The sequence below is a fragment of the Vanacampus margaritifer genome, chromosome 2 (assembly GCF_051991255.1).
Source record: "Vanacampus margaritifer isolate UIUO_Vmar chromosome 2, RoL_Vmar_1.0, whole genome shotgun sequence".
In the NCBI taxonomy this organism is placed as follows: domain Eukaryota; kingdom Metazoa; phylum Chordata; class Actinopteri; order Syngnathiformes; family Syngnathidae; genus Vanacampus; species Vanacampus margaritifer.
Genome location: NC_135433.1, coordinates 56831014 through 56856442, shown reverse-complemented (window position 1 = coordinate 56856442; position 25429 = coordinate 56831014). Strand labels below are relative to the sequence as shown.

The following is a 25429-nucleotide window of genomic DNA, read 5'->3' as shown; positions in this document are numbered from 1 at the left end:
ATTTTAGGAAAACATTTAATTGCGATTTTATGGGGACAAATATTGCGATTTCGATTTAATTTGCGATTTTGTTCACATTGAGCTTTTTATTCACAATGTACGTTGTACGTCACAATGTACACAACGTTTCCAAACATAACTGAAAATTTCATACCATCAAAATATTAAAAGCTATTACTCAAATAATGCAAGAACATAAAAGCGGTTGTGTGTGAGAGGTAGTCCTTTAAGAAAAGGCAAGAACTACTGTACTACTTGGCGCCATGTTTAAAAAAAAAAAAATAGGCAATTATGTGTTATAGTTTATGTAACCAAAAATGTTTTCCATTTTGTACTAATGTACATATTCTTTCAAAATAAGCGTAATATTATATCATATCTCTCATTTTGGACAATTTGGGGACATTAAAGGGACAAAAATGACCAATGTTCCAAAATATTCAACAAAAATCAACAAAAACACATTTTCTCATTTTGATTGCTGTAGTAGATAGCAATGGTGTGCAACTAAGTACTACAGCTCCAATATGTATCATATCTTTCATTATGGACAATTTGAGGACATTTAAGAGACAAAAAGGACCATAAATGATCAAAAATATTCACTAAAAATCAACAGAAATACATTTTGTCATTCTTATTGCTGTAGTAGATAGCAATGATATGCAACCACCTAAAAAAAAAAACACGAGTGTAAGTAATACGGTTGTTGGGATTCAATGAAGTTGGGGGAAGAGGATTAAGAATTGTTAGGATGAGTAAGGTAAGGACGGTAAGGGTTATGCTCATAACTAGCTGGGGGCCCTACTTTTTGGGAAGGATTTCCTCCCACTAAAATAAGAGGGTTAATTTTTGATTTATCTTGGAAATTACCAGCTTATATAGATTTTTTGTTTCTGTTTGACAGATGTTCAGAAGAGTTCTTTTTTTTTCAGAATGTTTATGGTTGCCTGCCGGAGACATACATTTTTTAAAATAACCCACCCAATGTACACTAGCGATACGGTGCTAAATCTCATGTCCCTAAATGTAAATGGGTTTGGAAACCCTATTGAAAGAGCAAAGGTGCTTGCGAAGATAAAGAAAAGAAAAAATCAGATCGCCTTCCTACAAGAAACAAATTTTTTCACATGTTGAACATGAAAAAGGAAATCAAAGATAAAGAAGGACGTTATGTCATTATAAAAGGAATGATTGAACAGACAGTAATCACGTTGGTAAATATATATGCACCACTGGAGAGTGACAAAACCTTTCTTAGAAAAATAATGGACCTCATGGCCTCAGAAACGGAAGAGCTTTGTGTGTGTGGAGGTGACTTCAACTTGATAATGGATGATAAATTGGATACGACCAGTGTAAAACGAAATTTGGAAAGACTACACTTTGTGAAATGGGAATGATTGATGTGTGGCGGGAAGAACATCCACTGAAAAGGGATTATAGTCACTTTTCGACAAAGTGTATTCCTGAATAGATAATTTATTTTACACAAATAGGACAGCGATCCAACATTCAAAACTGCCGGATTGGGGTGTCTGATCTATCTGACCATAGTGCTAAATATTTAGAAGTCAAACTAAATAGAAAACAGAAAAATACAATATGGAAGCTAAATATAGGGTTACTTAACAATAAAAAGATTGAAGATCAAATCAGGAAAGAAATTCAGGGCTATCTAAAAGAAAATTATAATGGAGCAACCAATCTAGCAATAGTATGAAATACATTAAAAGCAGTTTTGCGGGGCAAATTGATATCTATAGCAAGTTTTCACAAGAAATGAAAAGGTTTTTTTTGTCCTGAAAAAAAAAAAAAAATAAAAAAATAAAAAAATAAAATAAAATTAAAAAAAAAGAAATGAAAAGTTATGAATTGCTTACAACTGAATTGAGACATTTGGAGCAAAAGCATGAAGTAAAAATTGATCAGGTGACACAAGAGCGGATGTTGTAAATTAGGAGGGAGATTAATGAACTACTTAAAGAAGAAATAGAATTAAAAGCAAGATACGTAAGACACAATTATTATGACTCTGGCCCAAGGGCAGCTAGGTTATTAGCAAGACGTGTATAAAAACATTAAGCAGAGACCAATATCTCTAAAATGTATGACCCTAATATAAATCAAATTAAACACGAGCCAAAAGAAATAGAAAAAATCTTTAGAGGTTTACTATCAAAATATTTGTGCGCAGCTGCAAGCCACAGACCAGGACGAAAGTAAAACCTTTTTAGACAGTTCAGATTTACTTTCCATTGGAATTGAGCAAAAATAAGCGCTTAACGTCAAATTACTGATTAGGATATACGGTTGGTGATCGGTCGCTTAAAAACAAACAAGATGTCGAGAAGTGATAGGTTTCCCGCAGAATGGTTCAAATTTGAAAAATAACTATTGCCTGTCCTTCACACAACATTTAATTGGATTATGACAAATACAATTATCCACCCCTCCTGGAGGGAAGTGATAATGTCAGTGATACTGTACGTAAACTGTCAGAAGGATGCAGTTTGTTGGAGGACCCAAATGCAGGGAGCAAAAGCAGCCAGGCAAGAATGCAGTTAAAAGGGGGATTTAATTAAGAAAAAGGCAAACAAGGTACTTGGTGAAAATAACAAAATCAACGACATCCAAAAACACAAGTCAAGTCATGGGTGTGACAGCGACAATGACTCGACAAGGACTGAATGAAAGCAGGGAACTAAATACACGCAGTAACGAGACAACGAGAGACACATGCACAAGACACACGTGGCTTGGGGAACTGATTGGGTAACACCAGGGACCGGGACGACAAGCACAGGAGGACATGATAAAACTTGACGAGACATTGACAAAGGGAGACACACTAGGAAAACATGACCAATAAAACAAACCAAAACACAGACCATGACATAAATCACTAAAAGAAAAAAAAACTATTGCCAAAATTATAGACCAATTTCAATCTTAACCATTATATCTAACTGTCTTAAATCATTTATACCAGAATTGATTGATGAAAAACAATCTGGCTTTGTTGTGGGGAGACAAACACATGACACCGCCGCCGAACTCCAAACCCCAGAGCGCGCCCCACCTGCCAGACTGACTTTTTGCTCTTCCTTTTTCTCTTTTTTTGTGTTTCGTCCCACCTCGGTGGCACACAGTCGGCAACAAATTTTTCCGTGATTCCGTGTGTCACCCAGCGACCACAGTTTGAACTCTGGCAGCGCGCACTCCCCGTGCGTCAACCCGTACCTGCTCCATCCTCCGAGCACCCCGTTGTGGCGCGAGCTGGTTCAATGGCTGGTCTCCCTCGGGATGCAGGCACGCAGCGGATCTCGGCTTTAGCAGCTGGATTTGGGCAGCTGAGACGCGAACCTCCTCGCGCGCCGAGAGTACAACTCCGACTGAAGCCCCCGACCTCGCCTGAAAGCGCCATCCACCTTGAGCCGAGCTGCACCGCCCCTCATCTGCCGGGAGCCCCGAGCTGCGTCGCACTTCTTCTCACTGGAATATATATATATATATTTTGCCTTGCCTTTTTGGGAGCAATTTTTTCTTCAATCGATCTTCCCTCCGCTAGCTCGATTCAACACACTCCAGTAAATTGCACGTCTCATAGCCAATTTGACATATCGCTGGTGCAACTTCCATTTCAAATATCTCACAGATTTGGCAAGTCAAACCTTTCTTTTCTACCTCGTTAAATTGTTTCTTTCTTATTTTTATTATCTTTATTTTTATCCCTTTTTTTTCACCGTATGATAGTTAGGTAGGCAGTGTTTTGATTCCGTATGTGTAACTGTAGTGAATAAATGCATGTTTTTCTAAATCTAGTTCAACCTCAATCGTGCTTATGTCCGAGTGGATTAGTAATTATTTTATTAATACAAAGAACCACAAACATAATGTGGCGACTTCAGATTATGAATAAATTAATGACGATGTGGATTTTATTCGTTGTGTTTCTCCAAAACTAAAAGTAAACAGAACGTGGTGCCCCTGTAGGCGATTGAGGGAATTACAACTTCCTCAAGCGCCGATCAAATTATTAATTTGTCCAAAAAGACAACATCAGTTATCGATACAGATAGGAGGGGCAAATTCACCTAATTGTTAGAATTTTTGTACAAGCATATAGCAAGACTCCAAGTACGATTGTATCAATTTTGTATAGATGCTTGATGGATTGCAGAAATGGATCAACTATATATGTGAAGAACAAATGGAAAAAAGGAGATTGATGAAGACATCCTAGAAGGCAGATGGAATAACATGTGAAAGGCTCATCTTACTAAAACCCACTCAGAAGGTTGGAGTGAATTTGTTTGGAAGAATCAAATTCGTTATCAATTTTATTACACCCAAGCTTGCCGGTAGGCGCCTGAAAATGACACAAATGTGCTGGAGGTTGTGTGAGCATTCAGATTCAGATCATTTCCATGTTTTCTGGAATTGTGAAGTTATCAAGCCTTTCTGGGTTATGATTCATAAATTTCTTTGTAAGATATTGGGTTATGATGTACCATTAACATTTGAAGTGTTATACTTTGGTTATATACGAGATACTGTTTGTAAAGAAGACCAATACATCAAGAATACTTGATCAAAATTCTTCTTGCTGCTGTGAAAAAAGCTATTACTCAGAAATGGCTAAAGGCGGATTTGTCTACAATGGAACAATGGAGGAAGGTAGTAGACGATATACAGGATATGGAGAGACTGACATATAAAATCAGATTAAAGGAGGGACAGTTTGAAAGGGACTGGTCTAAATGGTTGGACATCTTACATTGGATAAGAATGATCAAGGTATTTTGAGTTGTCACTCTCCTGCAGGCTTTTTGTTTTTTTATTATTATTTTTGGGGATAATGTTTAATGGTAGGTTGATTTGATGTTATATAAACAAAATGGTAAAGTACAATTCATTAATCCAAATGGAGATATTTGTAAAAATAGGCCTGAATAGAAAAAAATGCGGATGTGTATTGTCAATGATTTGAAATTGTGTTGGTAGTATTATAATAGTATGATATGTTGACTGTACAGAATTCAAATGTCTGGAAAAGCTGAACAAAAAGTCCATCCATTCATCCATTTTTTAAACCGCTTGTCCTCACAAGGGTCGCGGGGGGCGCTGAAGCCTATCCCAGCAGGACACACAGAGACAAACAACCATCCACACTCACAATCACACCTATGGACAAATTGGAGTGTTCAATTAACCTGCAATGCATGACTTTGGAATGTGGGAGGAAACCGGAGTACCCGGAGAAAACCCACGCAAGCACGGGGAGAACATGCAAACTCCACCCAGGAAGGCCGAAGCCCGGACTCGATCTCACGTCCTCTGCACAGGGAGGCGGACGTGCTAACCAGTCATGCACCGTGCCGCCCTGAATAAAAAGTATTAAAAATGTATTTTTTTTAAATGACCCCAATATTTTTGACAAACAAGTATTCTGAATGCCAAATGCAAAGTTGCAAACATTTAATAAATGCTTTACTGCATACAGTTATGGTTATTGCTCAAACACAACCTGCACTACCTTTAACATAATCTGTCAAACTAAAGAATCATCTGCGGTCAAAATTAATAGTGTGATTAATCTGCGTTAATACATGATTAATGCGATACATTTTTTGTTATTAGTCAATGAGTTAATGCTTTAACTTTAACAGAACAAATTTTATTTAATACTGTATTTTTTGTACATTTGCTGTCACATTTTCTTCAAAACAAAAATAATAAATCAAATTGTGTTTACAATAAATGATTGGTTTGTTTTACTATATTGGCACTTACTGTTGACCTAGATGACATTCAGTGTTCCATACAGAATCAATGTAAATCAGTCCCAGGCTGTTCGTGTTGCTGAATTTCCTAACATTTCAGATTAAAACATGCTCTGTGTGGCCAGTAGGGGGATTTGCTGAATTTGCCATATATTGCAGTACTTAAAAGATTTGCCTGAAACTTTGCAAACCAATTGTCTACTTCAGTGGTTCTTGTAGAATGATGATATAATTTGTCATCTTTTGCGTGTTCCAAAAAATGGAGATTAAACTTCTTTGCGAGAAAGGCTCCTTGCAAGGATGATTTATTACAGAGAATCTCTGGTCACACATATTGAATATCACGTAAAGAGTGCCATCCAAGAGTGCGTGTGCCCCCTCCCTTGCGAGAGAGAGCTCTTTATACACCCTAGTCTGTAGAAGAACGCCTTTTTCTCCTCCCATGAATAAGAAAAACAGATTGGTTCTCACAATGTTACATAACAGAAGAAAAACAGAGAAGAAAACAGAATCTCAGTACACAGTTCGCACCTGTGTTCATCTTTTAGACACAACATATTCTTCAGTGTACCAGTTCGTACTTTTTTCCCAAAACAAAATCGCACAAACAGATTGAACTTGACATGGCCGTGATCATATAGTGGTTAGCACTCTGCGTGTGTGTGTATGTGCTCTCTCAGGCAGAATATGTTCTCACACTGGACACTGAGAAGAAATTTTAGACAAAACAAGGTACCAGATAGGTTAAGGTCGAATTATATTGAGTTCAACATTATTTCACCTGCTCTACACATCTATAAAACATTTCAACATGGTTAGAATATGAAATAAAGAATTAAAAATGTTAATAATGTTAACATTCTCAACTGCAGTCCTCAAGTACCCCTATCCAGCCTGTTTTCCATGTCTCCCACAGCAACACAGGTGTTTCAAACGATTAGCTAATCAGCAAGCTTGCATGAAGCCTGATAACGATCCTCGGGTGTATTGGCTGAGAGAGACATGGAAAACAGGCTGGACAGGGGTACTCGAGGACCGGGGCTGTGAAACTGTGGTCTACTTTGATGGTCAATGGCCTTAATCATCGTGGGTTGCAATCTGACAAAAAGTCTCACATATAGCATTACAAGGGTAATCATATTGAAAGAGTAGAACATAAAATAGGTTTATATAAGTATGAATGACTAATGATCATTATAATTGCCGGTGATAAGGGACCCCCAAAATCTAATTTTGCTTAGGGGCCCCATGGAGGCTTGGGCCGCCACTGGATGGAATCGATTTTGGATTGGAAAAACTGGAGGATTGTATTTTTAATTGGGAACAATCACAGCAAATAAACATTTCAACCATTAGAACATGTCATCTTCCCGATTGTTTGTTTAAGTCCATTAATTATCCTTCCCCTTTGGCAGAGGTGCCTTTCCTGTCAAGAAAACTTTGGACCCTGGGTCAGAGTCTTTTAATCTCCAGTGATGCCCACTGTTCTTGACCCAGTCCAGTTTCGACCGTCGCCATTCAAATACTTTCCCACAACACAACACTCCGCCGTATCAGATAAAATAATGTACATAAACACTTTAACGAAACATTAGGGACTAGCACTCCTCATCATTTATAGATAACACTGATCTTTTTTTTCTGTCTGAGCTGCTGTCTAAAAAAAATAAAATGAGTAACCCTCACTGATTAAACATAATGTCAGAGGATCGGGGTCAAATGAAGTCTGCTCTCTTGGGGGAAATGAGTGTAATCCAACTATTCCAGATTTGGTAGAATTTGTCTTTCTAGAGTCTAATTCGATATGTCAGTTTTTCCATTCTAAATATCTCCAGAACTATTCCAATCCAATCATCTAGTGTTGGCTGCTTCAGGTTGAGCCATCTCCTCGTAATTGATTTCTTACTCGCCACCAAGATTAATTGCAGCAACTTTATTTCTCTCCTCCGTTCCACAAAAGGAACATGACCCTGATATAAAACCTAAAAAATTATAGGAATTTGCATGTTAAATACAGCATTTAATGAAGTCTGGATGGGCATCCAGAAATCTTTCAGTTTTGGGCACTCCCAAAAACATGGTAGTGGTTAGCAAGAGTCGAGCCACAATTTCTCCAGCATGGCCTATTTATGCCCTTATATTTCTCCTAGTAGGGAGTTCTGAAATATCGTATAATGTTTTTCCAGCAGTGTTCCCTCCAATCCATGGAGCTGGATGTAGAACATTGGAAGGACCAGATCTTACTCCAAGCCTCCTCGGATATCACCAGACCCGACTCCCTCCCCCACTTATTTTTAATGTACAAAGTGTTATTAGTATTGGCCAGTGTACAATTCAGAAATAGATTTAGTAGAAACCTCAGTCATCACATTTCTCAGAATACGGTAGAAGTCGGCCTCAGTGGCCGATAAATCAGCCATTTTACATTTATGAACAATGTAGGATTTTAATTGGAAATACCTGTGGAATTTGTTCTGTGCTAAACCGTATTCGTTCCATAGGGTCTCAAAGCTGTGAACAACTTTTTTATGAGTTAATGAAAAAAAATGTTGATAACCCATACCTGCTCCAAGATCTAAAGCCTGAATCGAGTCTATTAGGGACAAATTCTGAATCATAAGCAAACCCCCTAAACATTTTTATCAACTTGTGAATCCCACAGGAATTAATCCAAGCCTGGAGCGAGCCTACCCAAAATAATTCAAGGATAACATCAGTTCTTTAAATGAGCTCTCTGGCATCCCCAAACTAGCCGAAACGTCATCAGCAAACATAGCGACCTTGTGTTCTACTACTGATTTTAGTATACCTCTGATTTTTGTATTTTGTCTGATTTGTCTCGTGTCACTATAAATACATCAAAGAGGAGTGGTGACATTGGACAGCCCTGCCTACATCCCCGTTCCAGGGGGAAACTTCCAGATAAGTCCCCATTGATCTTAATCCTCGCTGAGGGCCTATCATAGAATGCTTGAACTATTCTAATGAACTTGTCCCTAAAACCAAACTTCTTCAACACCTTATTTAGAAAAGCCCATCTGACTAAATCAAAGGCCTTCTCGGCGTCCAGACTCCCTATTATTGATTGCAATTTATTCTTGTGGATATGATCCATAATATGCAGCACTCTTCTGATTTGATCAGTTGTTTGCCTCTGGCGAATAAACCCAGTCTGATCTAAATTGATGAGGACTGGTAGCAGCTCCTCTAGTCTACGGGAAAGAATAGAAGTAAATATCTTATCATCCAAATTAAGTACACTGATTAGCCGATAGCTTCCCACACTCCTGTTTGTCTTTCCCCTACTTTGGGATAATTTAAATTTTTGCCTGTCTCCAGGTGGAATTACCCCATCCTGTAATACCAAATAAAATGTTCTCACTAATAGTGGAGTTAGTTCCTGCCTTAGGCATCGGTACCAATGGAAATTATATCCATTACCATATATTAAACAAAAAAATTGTCAAATCTAGCGTAAATTTTGAATAATGTGTGTAACTCCCGCCAGACATCCATTATCCCCATATCTACCAAATAATCTTTAATTTTCCTTATGAGTGGGGTGGTTTGGTTTGCTGAATTTGAGGAATCTAGTGCAGGATTAAGACGGGAGTTAAAATCTCCCCCACATATAACAATTCAAAACACTCCTATAGAATAACCAGTCACTTCCAGGTGGGGCCAATACATTTATAATTGTAATATCAGATCCTTCTATCTTTCCAATTATTTTAACATATCTACCTTCATTATCACAAGTTTCAGAAATATGTTCATAGGTAAGTGTCCCCGAAATGAGGATTGCCACTCCTTATGTTTCGCTTTATCAGAAGAGGAAAACATAAATTTTAAAAGTTTTCTTTTTAATCTCAGGTGTTCACTCTGGTTCAAGCGTGCCTCTTGAAGTAAAGCAATCTGGGCGTTTTCTTTCTTTAGTTTAGATAGTATTTTGTTCATTTTGATCACATTCAAAATCCCATGTATATTAAAAGAGAGAATTTTGACTGAATCTCCTTGCATTGAAAAATTAAATTGGACCAAGTCACATTCCCTGTAGCTTATGAAATGAGATAAAAACAATAAATGAAGCAAAATTAAAAGGAGGCAAGTTTGCTGGAAGTCAAATAGTGCTTTAGGACTAAAATAAAAAAAAACAATTTATCACTATCCGCCATTTTGTTTTTTTTACTTTCGCCTCAAACGCTTTTAGGTCGCAACTGGGAAAAAACCAACTTGGATAAATCCGATTTCCGACCATCCTCGAATGCAGCATAAGTCTCCTGTCTTTTGTGCAGGCCTTGTCAGCCCATTGCTGTCTATGTTACTGTGTGTTTTGATGGATGTCATGCCATGTCATACCTCACTTGAGTTTTGGACTGTTGTTTTTGTTTGCCAGTCAGTAGCATGTACTACACCTTGTTTTTGTTTAATTAAAGAAAACACTTTTTTGGACTTCACTTCTGCTTCCTTGCTTCTGCTTCCCTGCTCTTGGGTCCTCAACCACGCCTCAAACGTAACACAGTGAATGAGTTAGCGGTGTTATTGGGGTTGATGAGTTTATTAATGGTGGAAAAGAGAGCTTTTTGATTGTTGGCCCATGTATGGAAAAGTTTTGAATAATAGGAAGAGCAGGCACGGTTGAGGGCAGATTTGGAGGTGGTCAATCTATGCTTATCGATGAACTGTGACACCGGTTTTAGTCTTTCAAGTTGACGTTTTCTGGATTTTAGGTGGTGTAGGTCAGGTGTGAACGAGGGAGCTGAGCAGGTGAAAGAAACGGTTTCGGTTGTTTTAGGGCGGCTAATTGATCGAGGCAGTGTGAGTGCCAACTCAGGCTCATCTTTACCGGCTTGAGGTGGGTGGACCAGGACCAGATTGATTATACCAAAGTCTTGGGCCTCTGTGGGGCTCATATAGCGGTCTCTCTCCATTGCATTCTCTGGAAGACAGAACAATTAAAGGCTCAGACTTCTCATTGACGATGTACCAGAAATCATTTGTAATTTCATCTGACAGAAATATGCAAACAAGGGGTGCGATTGATCGGCCTGGAACGAGATCGTCCACGTTTTTCTGAATTTTGGGGGTTCGTGATCGGAGGATCCCTTAAAAAAAAAAACCCATGTGCACCAATTTTATCTCAGTCCTCAGAGTTCTGAAAAAGTCAGCCACTGTCTTCTTCAGTTGTGAGATGACTAATTGGCTTTTCATTTTTATTTGAGTTGAATTTGAAACTACTTTATGTGCAGTTAAAACAGTTTGTACTGTTTCAAAGGAATTGGTAAACATTGGAACAAAGATTGTAACATTGAAGCTGTATGCTGCTTGTTATGCGTGTGAGTGTCAGTTTGTGTTATAGTAAATAAATTATAAGGTCTTCCAAGTTGTCTGATGGAGGGATTGGGGGCGTGGCAAAGTTGTGAGTGCAGTTGAGAAGCTTTGGGGCTTGATGAATGCAATGTTTCTAAAAGAAAGGCGGGGTGGTCACTATTTTTTAACAAGTGGATGGTATGTGCTGCTTTGAAGACCCCCTTTTTCTTTTATCGCTGAGTTCCTTAGACCCCAATATTAGAGTTGGCAGAGGCATCTTTTGTTCAATTACAGGTATAACTCTTGAATAAAAAATATACACGTTTCCTTCTGTAAAGATTATTAAGGATATTATCTATACATGTATTTCAGGCAAGTTGTAAAATGTCTTTAGACACCGATCAGTGCAGCGGCCAAAGAGGATTGAGCCGTGTCCCGTTTCTCGTTTAAAATTTGAAATTGAAAAACGGAAATTGAGCTGTTATCTGATCCTCTATTATGTGTTAATTTGACAAAAGTCGGGAAACAAAATGTGACCTTAATTTGTTTCCCTCGAGCTTGTTTTGGCTTCACTAGAAAGACACTCTTCTTCTACTGTTACCTCTTTGGCTGCTTAGAAGAAGAAAATTTACTTTTCAAAATTTATTTCGTACCCTTTTCAAAGCGCCCAACTGTTTTGGTTTCACCACTCGCAACAGCATTCCAAAAGGTGTTGTCTCCTGCCGTCTCACACTTTTTGTGCGTAAGCCTTTGAGGTCCGCGCTCGACTGGCTCCAGAGCCTAGGTTGCGTCGGCACCCGGCCACCTCGGTGAAGTCGCCATTCTGCCAGTAGCTGCAAATCACGCAGTGGTACTCCGTTGACAGCCACACATAATCTGAACCAGCGACAAGGTCCTGAGAACCACCAGGCTGCTCTTTTTCTTTTTGTTTATTTGATACTTTCTTTTTTATTTCCTTCTGCCTAATTTTCCTCCAATTTTTCCACCTGTAGCTCCATTTCGCTCACGATCGTTACCTCCCAGTCTTCAAGTTTGAGCTTTGAACCAGAGTAAGTGCAACTTTGTGATTGCCATTGGCATAGAATTGGTGCATAGCCTACCAAAATTGGAGATATTTGCTAAATAGAAATACCGATTTACGCGTTTTTTCGTTTAGATCCAGTCATACTTTTACAAAATGTTCAAACACAGTCACTAATCAATGTTCACCAAACAGCATTTTATCTTACTCTGACTTCATTACAAAAAAGTAATTGATGCTAGATTTATGTTCGATACCACTTTTTTTTTTCAGAACGATACGATACCACTAGTACATAAAATTTCCCCCCCAAAAAGACATGAAAATGAATGATTTTAAATAAAGAGCTGTAGATCCCAATATAGTATTTTCCCTTAAAATTGTATGAAATTAATGGCAATTTTCTATTCATCTGTAAGGGAAATCGGTTCAATTAATTATGAAATCAATTGTTAACCACTAAATCTTTACTGCCACAGTTACACACAACTTATCTTATAAGGCACACAGAATATTGTGTACTTTGACTACACAAACATGCTGCATACCAAATGAAAGATCACAATCCATTCTTTCATTTAAAAAAAAATATCTACCTTAGTCCGTTCTTTAGTAATCACAATTTGAAAGTAGGTAGTTTGACTGACTTTGAGCGAAAATTGAGGAGAAAAATTAGCTTTTTGTGAAGAAAATTTTTCTGCACAACTGACTTTGACACTAATATTTTTTTGTTTAGTGACGGTCTGTGAATTAGATTGAATGTGACAAAGGCTATGATCATTTACGTCATCCTTGAAAACGTTCTATTTCCTAAGATCCACCATGTTTCACTGCAATTGCATACACCGGCAGAACATTGAAGAGATACATCTGCTGGCCATGGTTAGTGGCTGTTTGTAATTTCACAAGTCTATTGAGTAGGCAGCTCTGCACAACAATTTCCACTGCCCATTGAAAAAAAAAAAACGTAGTAAATGTCAATTAACTTTTTGGCGGCATTCATTTGGATTTTAGTAAACGTCATTGAACGTTTTTGGCGATAAAAGAGTTAATTGAAGGAGACTCAAACTTAATATTTAAATTAATTTCGAGCCAGCCTGCGGAGCACATCTATTTTTGAAAATTTTATCAGAATAACAGATGAGAACCTCGTTGAATCAGTCATTAAAATGAAGGTTGTACCTTTGTACAATTTTGTGAGTTCTTTGTTAATTTTAGGGTTAATATATAAATTGATAAAACACACACACAGTGCACACACACACACAGTGCACAATCAGGTTTTGATTTTGTGCACGTTTATTTTCTAATCTATTTGGGAAAATCTACTCGGGACTTAAAAGAAGCAAAACTCTACTGTGATAGGAACTAGAAGCAAGCAGTGTGCTAGTGGTCAAGGAAAAGAGAGAAGCAAAGAGAGAAAATAGCGGGTGTAGGTCAAGGGTCTTATACCGGGGTACCCATACCCCTCTGCACCTCAGGTCTCAGAGAAGTTGGAAATTAATTTACCAGCATAGTTGGGTTTTGCGAAGACTCATCAAGTTGAATTTGGATCCCATGTTAAACGAGATTCTCAGGTCAAAATTCAATCAATGAAAACACGTACAGTTGAATACATCAAAATAAATGTTACCTAGCTTACAACAGTTAAACGTGCACACAAATGGAAAGTTAAGTGGAGAATATGGCACATAAAACACCTTTACGATGATTCATGGAGTCAACATTTCAAAAATGGCAAATGCATAACATTTCATAATTCATTGTTGTTACAAAATAAGACTTTTCAGGTTTCTGAAAAGGTTTATTTATTTTTAAACTTTTTTTTGTGTGTCAGTCAGTGCTGGTGGGGGCTGGAGGTCTGTGTGAGGGTAAGACAGAATGTCTCTTGGCACCCCCGATCCCCACTGTGGCATGTCCAGGACACAGAAATTACCTAACTTTTGTTTGTGATGAGGTTGAAAAAGTTACAACTGGACGATAATTGTTACACCTCTAATTTCAAGTTCTTGATTTAAAACGGCCACTAGAGGGCGATACTGATATCAGCCACCGTCACGCAATACTTTAAAATAAGGCTGGTATCGGTACTCGCCCATTCCTAGGTAAGTTGCGTGACACGTGCATGTTTTTTTTGTTTTTTTTACAGAGTTGATGCTGCATAGAAGAACAGAAGCCAATTTAGAATTTTTTTTTTTTTAAATGATAACAAAAGGTATACAGTACTTAGACAACTCTGCTATGATCACTTCTGGTTCAAGTTTGTGAGAGGGGTGAGGTGGGGTGTTCCAGTTGAGGCATTCTCCAGTGCTGAAGACTCCAGAGTTGCAGAGGGACCAGCTGCTGTTCCAGACTCTTTCTGAACCAACTCAGGCTCATCTTTACCGGCTTGAGGTGGGTGGACCAGGACCAGATCGATTATACCAAAGTCTTGGGCCTCTGTGGGGCTCATATAGCGGTCTCTCTCCATTGCATTCTCTGGAAGACAGAACAATTAAAGGCTCAGACTTCTCATTGACGATGTACCAGAAATCATTTGTAATTTCATCTGACAGAAATATGCAAACTAGGGGTGCGATTGATCGGCCTGGAACGAGATCGTCCACGTTTTTCTGAATTTTGGGGGTTCGTGATCGGAGGATCCCTTAAAAAAAAAAAAACCCATGTGCACCAATTTTATCTCAGTCCTCAGAGTTCTGAAAAAGTCAGCCACTGTCTTCTTCAGTTGTGAGATGACTAATTGGCTTTTCATTTTTATTTGAGTTGAATTTGAAACTACTTTATGTGCAGTTAAAACAGTTTGTACTGTTTCAAAGGAATTGGTAAACATTGGAACAAAGATTGTAACATTGAAGCTGTATGCTGCTTGTTATGCCCCCCCACCCCCCAAAAAAAGGGTTCGGCAAGATTTGCAGCCGAGTGTGAAGCGGTTGGGATGAAAATCAGATGGATGGAGAGAGAGATGACAGATCAAAACAGATTAAAACTGCCACTGTATATCGTCGTCGTCATGTCACAATATTGAAAGCAGCACATCTGTTAAAAAAGTTGGGTTGATTTCCATTTGCGCAGTTCTAGCAGGATATTTTTTTTTTAGTGCAGTTTAATTTTCACAAGGCATGTTTTGCCCCTTGTACGTTTAAAATCTACGCTGTCAGATGAAGGGGAACGTAATATGCTTGTGAACAGAGTGTAGGAACTCAATGTGTTCTTGCATTAGCAAGTAAGTTCCTGTATGTATGTATATATACAGTATATATATATATATATATATATATACACACACACTTAGCACAATATTGTGTGTGTTCTTTTTAGTATTAGCTCTTTTTTCTTTTCTTTTCTTTTTTTTACAATATTGTGACCTTTTTTGCTTCACCAACCTCCCCACAAAAACTCTACCGGTCCGTTGAGGTGAAGAAGGAGCTGAGTTGAAAAGCAAAGCTCTTGATTTACCGGTCGATCTACGTTCCTGCCCTCACTTATGGTCACAAGCTGTGAGTCGTGACCGAAAGAACAAGATCCCAGATACAAGCGACCAAAATGAGTTTCCTCCAGAGGGTTTCCGGGCTCTCCCTTAGAGATAGGGTGAGAAGTTGAGTTATCTGGGAGAGACTCAGGGTTGAGCCGCTACTCCTCCACATGGAGGGGAGCCAGTTGAGGTGGCTTGGGCATCTGGTTCGGATGCCTCCTGGACTCCTCTCTGGAGAGGTGTTCCAGGCATGTCCCACCGGCAGGAGGCCCCGGGGACGACCCAGGACACGCTGGAGAGACTATGTCTCTCGGCTGACCTGGGAACGCCTTGGGATCCCGCTGGAGGAGCTGGTTGAAGTGGCTGGGGAGAGGAAAGTCTGGGCTTCCATCCTAAATCTGCTGCCCCCACGACCCGACATTAGATAAGGGGCAGATAATGGATGGATGGCATTCAGAGAGTGCAGATGTACTGGTGGGACCCTACCAATAGTTTCTAGCAGTTGCCCAGTGTGTTTGGCATAGAGATTGTTTATTTGTTTCTTTAGTTTCAAGATCTCCTCAGCCTGGATGGCGATGTCAGTGGCCTGACCCTGGAACACAAGATTAATTCCATTGTAAAGAAAGATGTATAAAATATTTTATCACTAACAGTCTCAGAAAATCTTGATTTGACATTTGGAGCTCTCTTACCCGAGCACCTCCAGATGGCTGGTGGACCATGATACGGGCATTGGGTAATGAATGCCTCATTCCTGTTGTCCCTGCTGCCAACAGCAAACTACCCATACTGGCTGCTTGACCAACACACCAAGTGGAAATGGGATTAAGGATATATTGCATGGTGTCATATATCGCCAGGCCTGCTGTCACCACACCACCTAGGGGAAGTGAGAAGTTTATTACTGAAGTGAAGATGTACACTGTTTTTAAAACCAGGATAAGAGCTTTTAAAGAATACCAACCTTGTTAACACATACATAAATTATACACAATCGGCAACATTCTTCTGAAACAATCAATAGACTGATTAATTTTCAGACCTAGAGCTTTTGCTTTAGGTGGTTTGGACAATTCTTTTGGCTAAAACTTGCTAAACAGTGACAATAGGGTACAGTAAAACAAATTTAATTTATAATATATATCTATATTAAGTGTATATATAGTGAAAAACATATTATCCCCCAAATTACATTGATAAGTGATTTTAATAAATCTCTTTTGAACTACTGCAAAAAGTGATGCCTACACGGACACCAGCTTTTGGCAGCATTCCTTAGTAACTTTTGTATGTTCTTAATGGACAAGGGTCACCAGTTCAAAGAGCCAAGTCTTCTTTAAATCTCACCAAAGATTTTTCATTGGGTCAGATGATACTGACACTCTTCTGAAACTAAGCCTAAATCGACTTTGGAGACATGCTTAGGCTCATTGGCTTGGTCGAAGATTCAATGACACCAACGTTTCAGCTTCTTCATAGACATAATGCCATTTTATTGATTTCTTGATACACTTGCCCTTCCCATCGTGCTGGTTTGAAAGCAGTGGAGGAGCATCACTAAGCCACTGCCATTCTTCAGTGTTGACAGGGGGATCATTTTCACAAAGCCCTTAACGCTAAACGTCCATAGTCAATCACCACATAAAAATTACACTACAGTATTTTTCAGTTGCCATGTAGCTACCAGGTAAGCTTTTTTGGTCTAACTACCTCTATTTCTTCTATTATTACTTCTCTTTCTACTACTACTATTACTACTACTGCTGCTACTACTACCAGTGGTGGGCACTTCAGTCATGACATCGGCCGTCATTGCCTATCTTTTGATAGTGCTTCCCCATTTTCAGCCAGGGCATTATGACACGAAGCCTCATAAATACACGACTGAAGCAGGTTTACGTCTGTCGATCCAGGTCAGTACAGACGGTCCATCTCAGTCCGTGTATTCTTTTTAGGTTTCGCGCCATAAAGCACTCTGTGAAAATGCGGATGCAGTCCCCGAAAAGTGGGCATCTGTCAATGACAGGCCAAAGTAACGATGGAAGTGCCCAGACTACTACTGCTACTACTACTACTACTACTCTTAATACTACCGCTCTGCAATTAATCAAAATGCAATAACGATTTCGATTACTACACTCCAGGATTACAAAATTGGGGCTGGGTTGGGGTGGATAGGGGGTGGGGGGGTCGGGGGGTGGACCGGTGGGGTGCATGGCGGGCCTGCAGTGCCCCGTCCTGCTGCTTTGGGTTGGGGGCGCTCCTGATCCTGGGTTTGCTCTCCGGCTGGTGGCCCCTGCGGGGCCCGGGGCTTGTCCCTTGGCGCTGCCGTGGCCTGGAGGGCCCTGAGGTGTTGCGCTTGCTCTGTCCTGGCAGGGGTCGACGGCTCACCTCTTTGGTGGAGATTTTCATGCATGCCAGATCCACCACACCAGCATCTATCGAAACTCAGACAGAATCTGCTTTCCTCAGGTCATTGAATCGGTGGAGGCTGGTGTCTGTGGATCTCACTCTGCTTCATCTGTCCTTCCTTCCTTCCTTTCCTCAGTCTCTCCTTTGGTCTCTTGAGGTCTCCCTGATTTGTTGGAATTTGGATGTTTCTGGGGTTGGTGAAGGACTCTGGTTGGTGGCCCGGTGGGTGGTGTCTGGTCGGTGCTGGATTTCACTTTCCTTTCTTTTCTTTGGTCCTTCCTCGGGTCTCCTGACGGCCTCACGGCTCTGGCTGGGTTCTGAAGTGTTCGGTTTAGGTGAACGGTATGGGATTTTTTAATAGGTTTTAGGTGAACTAATGAATACACACTCACACGCACGCACATGCACATACACATACACATAGTCACCCACATACAAAATAAAAATTAATAAAAGAATAAAAAATTTAAATCAAAATAAAAAATAAAACAATTAGCAGCTTGTGCATTTTTTGTTTGATTTTGACAGCATGATAAAATCATAAAAGACAGGAGGAGTACAATATTTAAGAAATTAAGGCATCAGTGTGACCACTGCAGTAGTGAGTATCTTTACAGCAATGAACTGGAAAGGCAGTTTTCCATTTTATGGTGGCCTTCTATTCTGAAAACGTTTAATTTGAAGACCAATATGGCGACCAATATGACCATGTGGCGGCCGTGGTTGAGGGTGTAGAGACAGTCGTTCAGTAACCAGAAGGTCGGCTGTTCGATCCCCGCTCTCCCCAAGTCATATGTTGTGTCCTTGGGCAAGGCACTTCACTCACATTGCCTCCAGTGCTACTCACACTGGTGTATGGAAGGTGCAAAGGTTTGGTGGTGGTCGGAGGGGCCGTAGGCGCACACTGGCAGCCACACTTCCGGCAGTCTGCCCCAGGGCAGCTGTGGCTACTTAAGTAGCTTATCGCCACCGCAGTGTGAATGTTTGAGTGCATGAATAACGTATCCATTCCATTGTAAAGTGTCTAGAAAAGCGCTATATAAATCTGATGCATTATTATTATTACAATATCTTGCCTCTTTAAGGCAACAATAACAAGTACTTGAAGACCTCTGCTTGCTTACCAGGGCTGTTGATGTACATGTGGATTGGTTTGTTGTTGCTTTCAGACTGAAGAAAAAGCAGTTGGGCAATAACCAGACTGGCCACAGCATCATCAATCTTAGAGAAGGTGGCAAATGAAGAGGGGATCAAGAATATACTGTCATCATCATAAAAGCATATCACGAAACAAAAACATCTGAAAAAAAATCATTAAAGCAGGACACTTACGGGACCCATGACACAAATAATTCTCTCTCTAAGCAGGCGAGAATATATGTCATAAGCTCGTTCTCCCCTGCCCTGAAATGAAGAAGCACAAAAGAAAAAAAATAAATACATCTATATACGGTGTGTTTCTCACTTCCCTGTCTCAAAACAAAAGCCAATATTTTAAACACTTTTTAACCCGTTTTAATGCCAAATCACCATGGCTAACTTTTAGATTTTATGTTCAAGTTTCTACTCTTGTTTTTTTCCCACTGATCTGTATATAGCCGATAGGCCAAAACTTTTGATGCCGCGAAGCCGCCATATTACCACTCCCACAAAACGGTTCTCGGTATACGATCCTATACATTTACAGTATCGAAATTGGAGAACATTTGAGACAGTACTTAGTAGAAACAGCATGATTTATGATGTTTTAAATGTGTTCAACATAAACAAGAGGGCTACAGCCATTTTACAACTTGCCTTAAATACATGTATAAATCATATGCTTAATGATGTTTACAGGAGGAAACTTGTATATTCTTACGTTTGATGTATATCCTATATATGTGTATTTACCCCATATTTACTCTTTTTGAGTTGTGAAAAATGTGTTCGGTGTGCGGGAGGATAACCCATGCTCCTGTCATCTTCCTTGACAAGAACAAGAGCTGTGATCTAAGCGCAGGATGGCGACTGGAACGTTTTTACGATTCAGGCCTTAAACTTAACCTTAAAACATGTCTGCATTGTTATCTGTGTGAATATTTGTATCCGTGACTGTGTTTTGGAGCTCCCCTCGCTCTTTAGAGAGCAGCTTCTATGTAACTAGGCAAAAACCAATAAAAAGGAGGAGGGCAGCAGAGTCTGTTCAGAGTGGAATGGAGATTGTGAGGTCTCTTGTCTGCTCTCCTCGTCGAGCAAATTAATATATCCCTCTTGTCTTCCTTTCTGATTGTTGTCTATTAAATATTTCAGGTTGCCTAAACCTGACATATCTTTTTAATTAAAGAGTTATACTTGTAATTCAACAAAATATGCCTCTGCCAAATCAAATATTGGGGTCTAAGGAACTGAGCGATAAAAGAAAAACGGGGTCTTTAAAGCAGCACATACCGGCCCCTTGTTAAAAAATAGTAAGTACCATCCACCCCTATATCAATAGCCTACGAGCTGTATATGTCTAATCTGTATGTATACGTATAGTTTATGCAGCAGTCTGCTTGTGAAATGGGAAGGGTAAGATGGCCGCCCTGTGGCTTCAACGGCTTACACGGGTGTATATGGGCTATCGGCTATCCAGTAATATATACAGATCAGTGGGTTTTTTTGTACACATTTTTGATATTAGCGGCCACAACACAACTAATCTACACAACATTAAATTCCCGACTGTTTTCTGCCAAACTTGAAACACCAAGTCTTCCATATATGCTGGAGGTATTTCAATGGAAAAGTATTGTTTCATCGCGTTTCACTAGGACTGTCCCGTTTTTGAGCATTGGGTCCTTTGTCCCAGCGGACTTCGCCAACCCCATTGTTTTGTCTCGATATTAGGCACATTCTGTCCCGAGCCCCCTGAGCTGTTTGGTTCCTGTAAGACCCGCTTCAGAGTTTGGTCCGCATTGACGGCAGTAAGTCAAATTCGTTTCCAGTGAGGGTTGGACTCCGCCAAGGTTGCCCTTTGTCACCATTCAATAACTTTTATGGATAGAATTTCTAGGTTCAGCCGAAGTGTTGAGGGGGTCCGGTTTGGTGGCATCAACACTGCATCTCTGCTTATTGCGGATGATATGGTGTTGTTGGCTTCTTCAAGCCGTGATCTCCAACTCTCACTGGAGCGATTCACAGCCGAGTGTGAAGCCAAAAGGTGAAGCTCTCGATTTACCGGTCGATCTACATTCCTACCCTCACCTATGGTTACGAGCTGTGGGTCGTGACCGAAAGAACAAGATCCCGGATACAAGCGGCCGAAATGAGTTTCCTCCGGATGGTGTCCGGGCTCTCCCTTAGAGATAGGGTGAGAAGTTCGGTCATACGGGAGGGACTCAGGGTCGAGTCACTGGGATGCCTCCTAGACTCCTCTCTGGAGAGGTGTTCCAGGCATGTCCCACCGGCGGGAGGCCCCGGGGACGACCCAGGACACGCTAGAGAGACTATGCCTCTCGGCTGGCCTTGGAGCGCCTTGAGATCCCGCCAGAGGAGCTGGTTGAAGTGGCTGGGTAGAGGAAAGTCTGGGTTTCCCTCCTAAAGCTGCTGCGACCCGACCCCGGATAAGCGGTAGTCAATGGATGGATGGATGGATATGGGACCAAAAAGAAAATTCTTTTTTGAACAATATATTTACAGTTAACCCGCACTATTCATGAATGGGAAATAGGGACATTTCACTGACCGTTTGCTCTATAACTATGGGTATTAGAGGACTTCTCCATGCAGGACTGCAGTGGATTGACCTTCTGAATTTCAGTCCCTCTCCAGCAGTTCGAATCATCCTCTAGAAGAGAAGTAAGCAAGACAGAAAAATATGTATAGATTTTAGGAGGAAAAATGAAAAACAACCTGAACCACAAAATATTAGGCTAATAAAAAAAAAATACATATTTTTTTAACAATTTTTTATTTTATTTAAGTTTGTTTTTTGTTTTTTTTAAGTTTTTTATAACTTCTCATACTTTGGTTGATGGGAACAGTTGTGCAAACATATAGCACCTTGCTGAAGTATTCACACCCCTTGAGTTTCTGAACATTTTGGCAACCACAAACAAATATATTTCATTGAAATTGTATGTAAATTTTAATCACAAAGTAGCACACAAAGTGAAACAAAGTGGATATCTTATTTCAACTATTCTATTACAACTAAAAAAACTGAAAAGTAGGGTGTGCAAAAGTATTCAGCCCCTCCATGAGTTAATACTTTGTTGAACCCCCTTTTGCCGCAATTACAGCTTCAAGTCTTTTGGAGTATATTTCTATCAGTTCTTCACTTTTGGGGACTAAAATTCCTCCTTGCAAAACATCTCCAGCTCACTTAGGTTAGATGGAGAGCATTTGTGAAAACAGGTTATTTTCCAAGATTGCCCTGTATTTGGTGCAATCCATCTTCCCTTCTACTTGCACCATCTTCCCTGACCCTGCAGAAGAAAAGCACCCCTAGAGCATGATGCTCCCACCACCTTGTTTGAAAGTGGGAACTTTGCCTTCATTTATAATTATTTTATAAAACACTAGCTTAAAAAAAAAACATATATATGGGCATTTGGATTTTAGGAACACAACTTCAAGAGCAATATAACGTAAGGCAGGATACCGTCACCTTGTTATTTTATACGTGGACCATGTATAAAATAATTCTATAAATCATAAATAAATAAATAAATCTTGCCTTATATTGCACATAAAATTGTGTTCCTAAATCCTAATGGCCATATTAGATATTTTTAGTTTATTTTTAAATGAAATGGGTAAAAGAATTGTAAAATAAATTAAGACAAAGTTCTATTTATCTGATTTCATTTTATTATCTTTTTGAAAAACAATCCGATCCGTGACTTTTGTGATCTGTTGCACCTCTAGTTGTTTGGGTACAAAAACTATGAGGTTGGTCAACAAAAAATTAATTGGAGTATGTCCAAGATTAGATCACTGACGGAGAGGCAACAACTTCAAACTTCGTTCAACATCTGAAGTTGAACAAAAAACAGTAAGTAAGCTAATGTCAGTTGTTTATCGGCTAATTATTGTTGCTAGCTGAGTAGTTAATGAGACTGTAAACTCACTGGTAACTGCAAACACGGCAATCTGTTACACCACTCTGGGTTCACTGTCCCTGACTCCTACTTTGATGGTCACCCTAAATAATATAACTTACGATGTTGTCAAAATGACTCAAAAGGACTCGAAACTCAAAGTGTAGGACTTGTGAATCGCTTGAGACTTGTCAGTCTTGACTTGGGACTTGACTCGGGACTTGAGGGCAAAGACTTGAGACTTACTTGTGACTTGCAAAACAATGACTTACTCCCACCTCTGAAAGGATAACACCGGCTCATTTGTTTTCCAACTTCATATTTCTGGTGGAATGAAGTGATTAATGCTCAATTTTTAAAAATTAAGGGTAGGACTGGGTTTAAAAATATATATATATCAATATTGAATCGATATTCTTTTTCATACTCCAATATCGATTCATAAAACCATGAATCGATACTTTTAAATATGGCTACCAAATACAAATGTGTCCTTCTGTTATTCAGAATACCCCAAGAGGAGCCCAGTGTTTTTGCCACTTTATTTACACAGTGTTGTGGTTGTAATCGATTATCAATTATTATTTATTGTTTTGTGTTTAGGTCATGTTCAATAAAACATACATGATAAATATAACTGTATTGGATTCAATTTTAAATGTAAATATTCATAACTATTTTTTTTATACTAATGCACCAAATAAGAGCAAGAAGTTTCTATTTGCAGCATTGATACTTCTAAGAATGTCTTCCATTTCCATCGCCCAAGGCCAGCAGCACTTTATCAGATTCTGACTGTTGGGGATAAAAATTCAGTGTCATCTTTAAAAAGAGACCAAAACTATGCTGAATTGCTGATACTCCAAAAGGTTCAAGAACAGTTTTAAATTTACCTTGGGTGTACCTTTTTAAGCGTTTTAGGTAAAAATGACGCATCGGTATAGTAATATTGTATACTCCGTCTGAGAATAGTTTGCTGTACAGTACCTCCCAGCAGTGTGCGCAATTATTTCTCTTGAATGCTCTCAGACTGGCATTGCAAGCCTGGGAGGCCCGCAGTAAGTAAATCAAAGCAATGGTAAATAAGTAATCAGAGGTCTCAAATCCAGGTCCAGAAAGTAAAGCACTGTCACAGTTTGGCTTGATCCACTTTTACTCAACTGAAAGGTAAACAAGCTCCCTGAGTTGAAGATAAAAGGAGCAACTGTGGCTAAACCCAAAGTGTGGCAGTGTTTTTACTTTCTGGACCTTGATTTGACACTGCTGTAAATAATCAGCACAACTATAACGAATCAAATCAAAACATGCTAGGAGAAGGTGTCTGGACTAGAAGAACTTCAGTGGCTCACGTTTCTTTGAGTGTTTAAGAAAGATAAAGATTACTACTACTACTGTGAGACAACCTTCGATGTATTCAGTATTGTACAATTCTAGCGCATGGGGCATAGGAAGTAACAATTCCGAGCTTACACAAGTCAAAATGGTGGTTTAACTCGTTGAAATGACGCTCTACGTTCAATGAAAAGCATTGGATTTTGGGTCCTTGTAATTTTTGATTTGTGAGGATTATTTTGATTTCAAAATACGTTGAAATGTCGTTTGACTAATATAACAATCTGCCCGGTTTGTATGATAGTCACAGGCAAAAGCAATACAATTCGCCATTTGTTTTCACCGTATAAAGTAAGCATTATGCATTGCGTTGCCTCGAGGGAAAATATCACAAATGCACGGATGTTCGCAATTGTCAATAAAGTGGGTACTACTGTGGCTATCTCAAGTCTCAACCTTGGAACGTTTCCTAGTTTCAAGATTACCCGGACGCTGTTCAGATTGGCCCTGTTTTTTGTTTTTTTGTTATGACATTGTAATGCCAAAGCTGTGTGCTGTACTACGCTATTCCTTGTTTAAGTCCTAGGGTGTGTGCTCCTTCTTTCTTTTGATTTTAAAATGTTTCGCCAACAGAGAGAAATGCACTGAGTCACTGACGTAAGGCTAGACAAGGCATTGGCGAATATTTATTTTACAGTGTAACCGTCTAGGTCAGTAAGTTTAAATAAAAACGTTACAATAGAATGGTAGACAATGGTACTGACCGTGAAAAGCACGCTCATAATTCGGAAGAATTTGTTGAACTCCCAATGTGACCAACAGTGACAAGTAACACAGAAACCACCTCTTCTTCTTTCTTTTTTTAAAGCGGCTCAAACATCGTTTAGCCAGATTACTGCCACCTCCTGGACTGGAGAGTTGGAAGGCGCCCTGAATAACGAATTCTATTCCATTCGTTTTCTATACCGCTTATTATATAAAGATAAGCAAGATGAAGCCCATCTCATATGGGGAGAGATTCTAAAATTAA

At 39.4% G+C, this 25429-nt stretch overlaps 1 protein-coding gene across 1 annotated transcript; it reads right to left on the bottom strand.

Annotated features, from left to right (window-relative positions):
- Positions 1-13900: 13900 nt before the first annotated feature.
- Positions 13901-25305, bottom strand: clpp (caseinolytic mitochondrial matrix peptidase proteolytic subunit). Its single transcript, XM_077558265.1, has 7 exons — positions 25164-25305; positions 21711-21812; positions 19334-19405; positions 19126-19222; positions 16282-16469; positions 16076-16181; positions 13901-14595 (listed from the first exon to the last, which is right to left on the bottom strand). The coding sequence occupies exons 1-7, from the start codon at positions 25179-25181 to the stop codon at positions 14363-14365; spliced, it is 816 nt and encodes a 271-aa protein (XP_077414391.1). The 5' UTR covers positions 25182-25305; the 3' UTR covers positions 13901-14362.
- Positions 25306-25429: the final 124 nt, after the last annotated feature.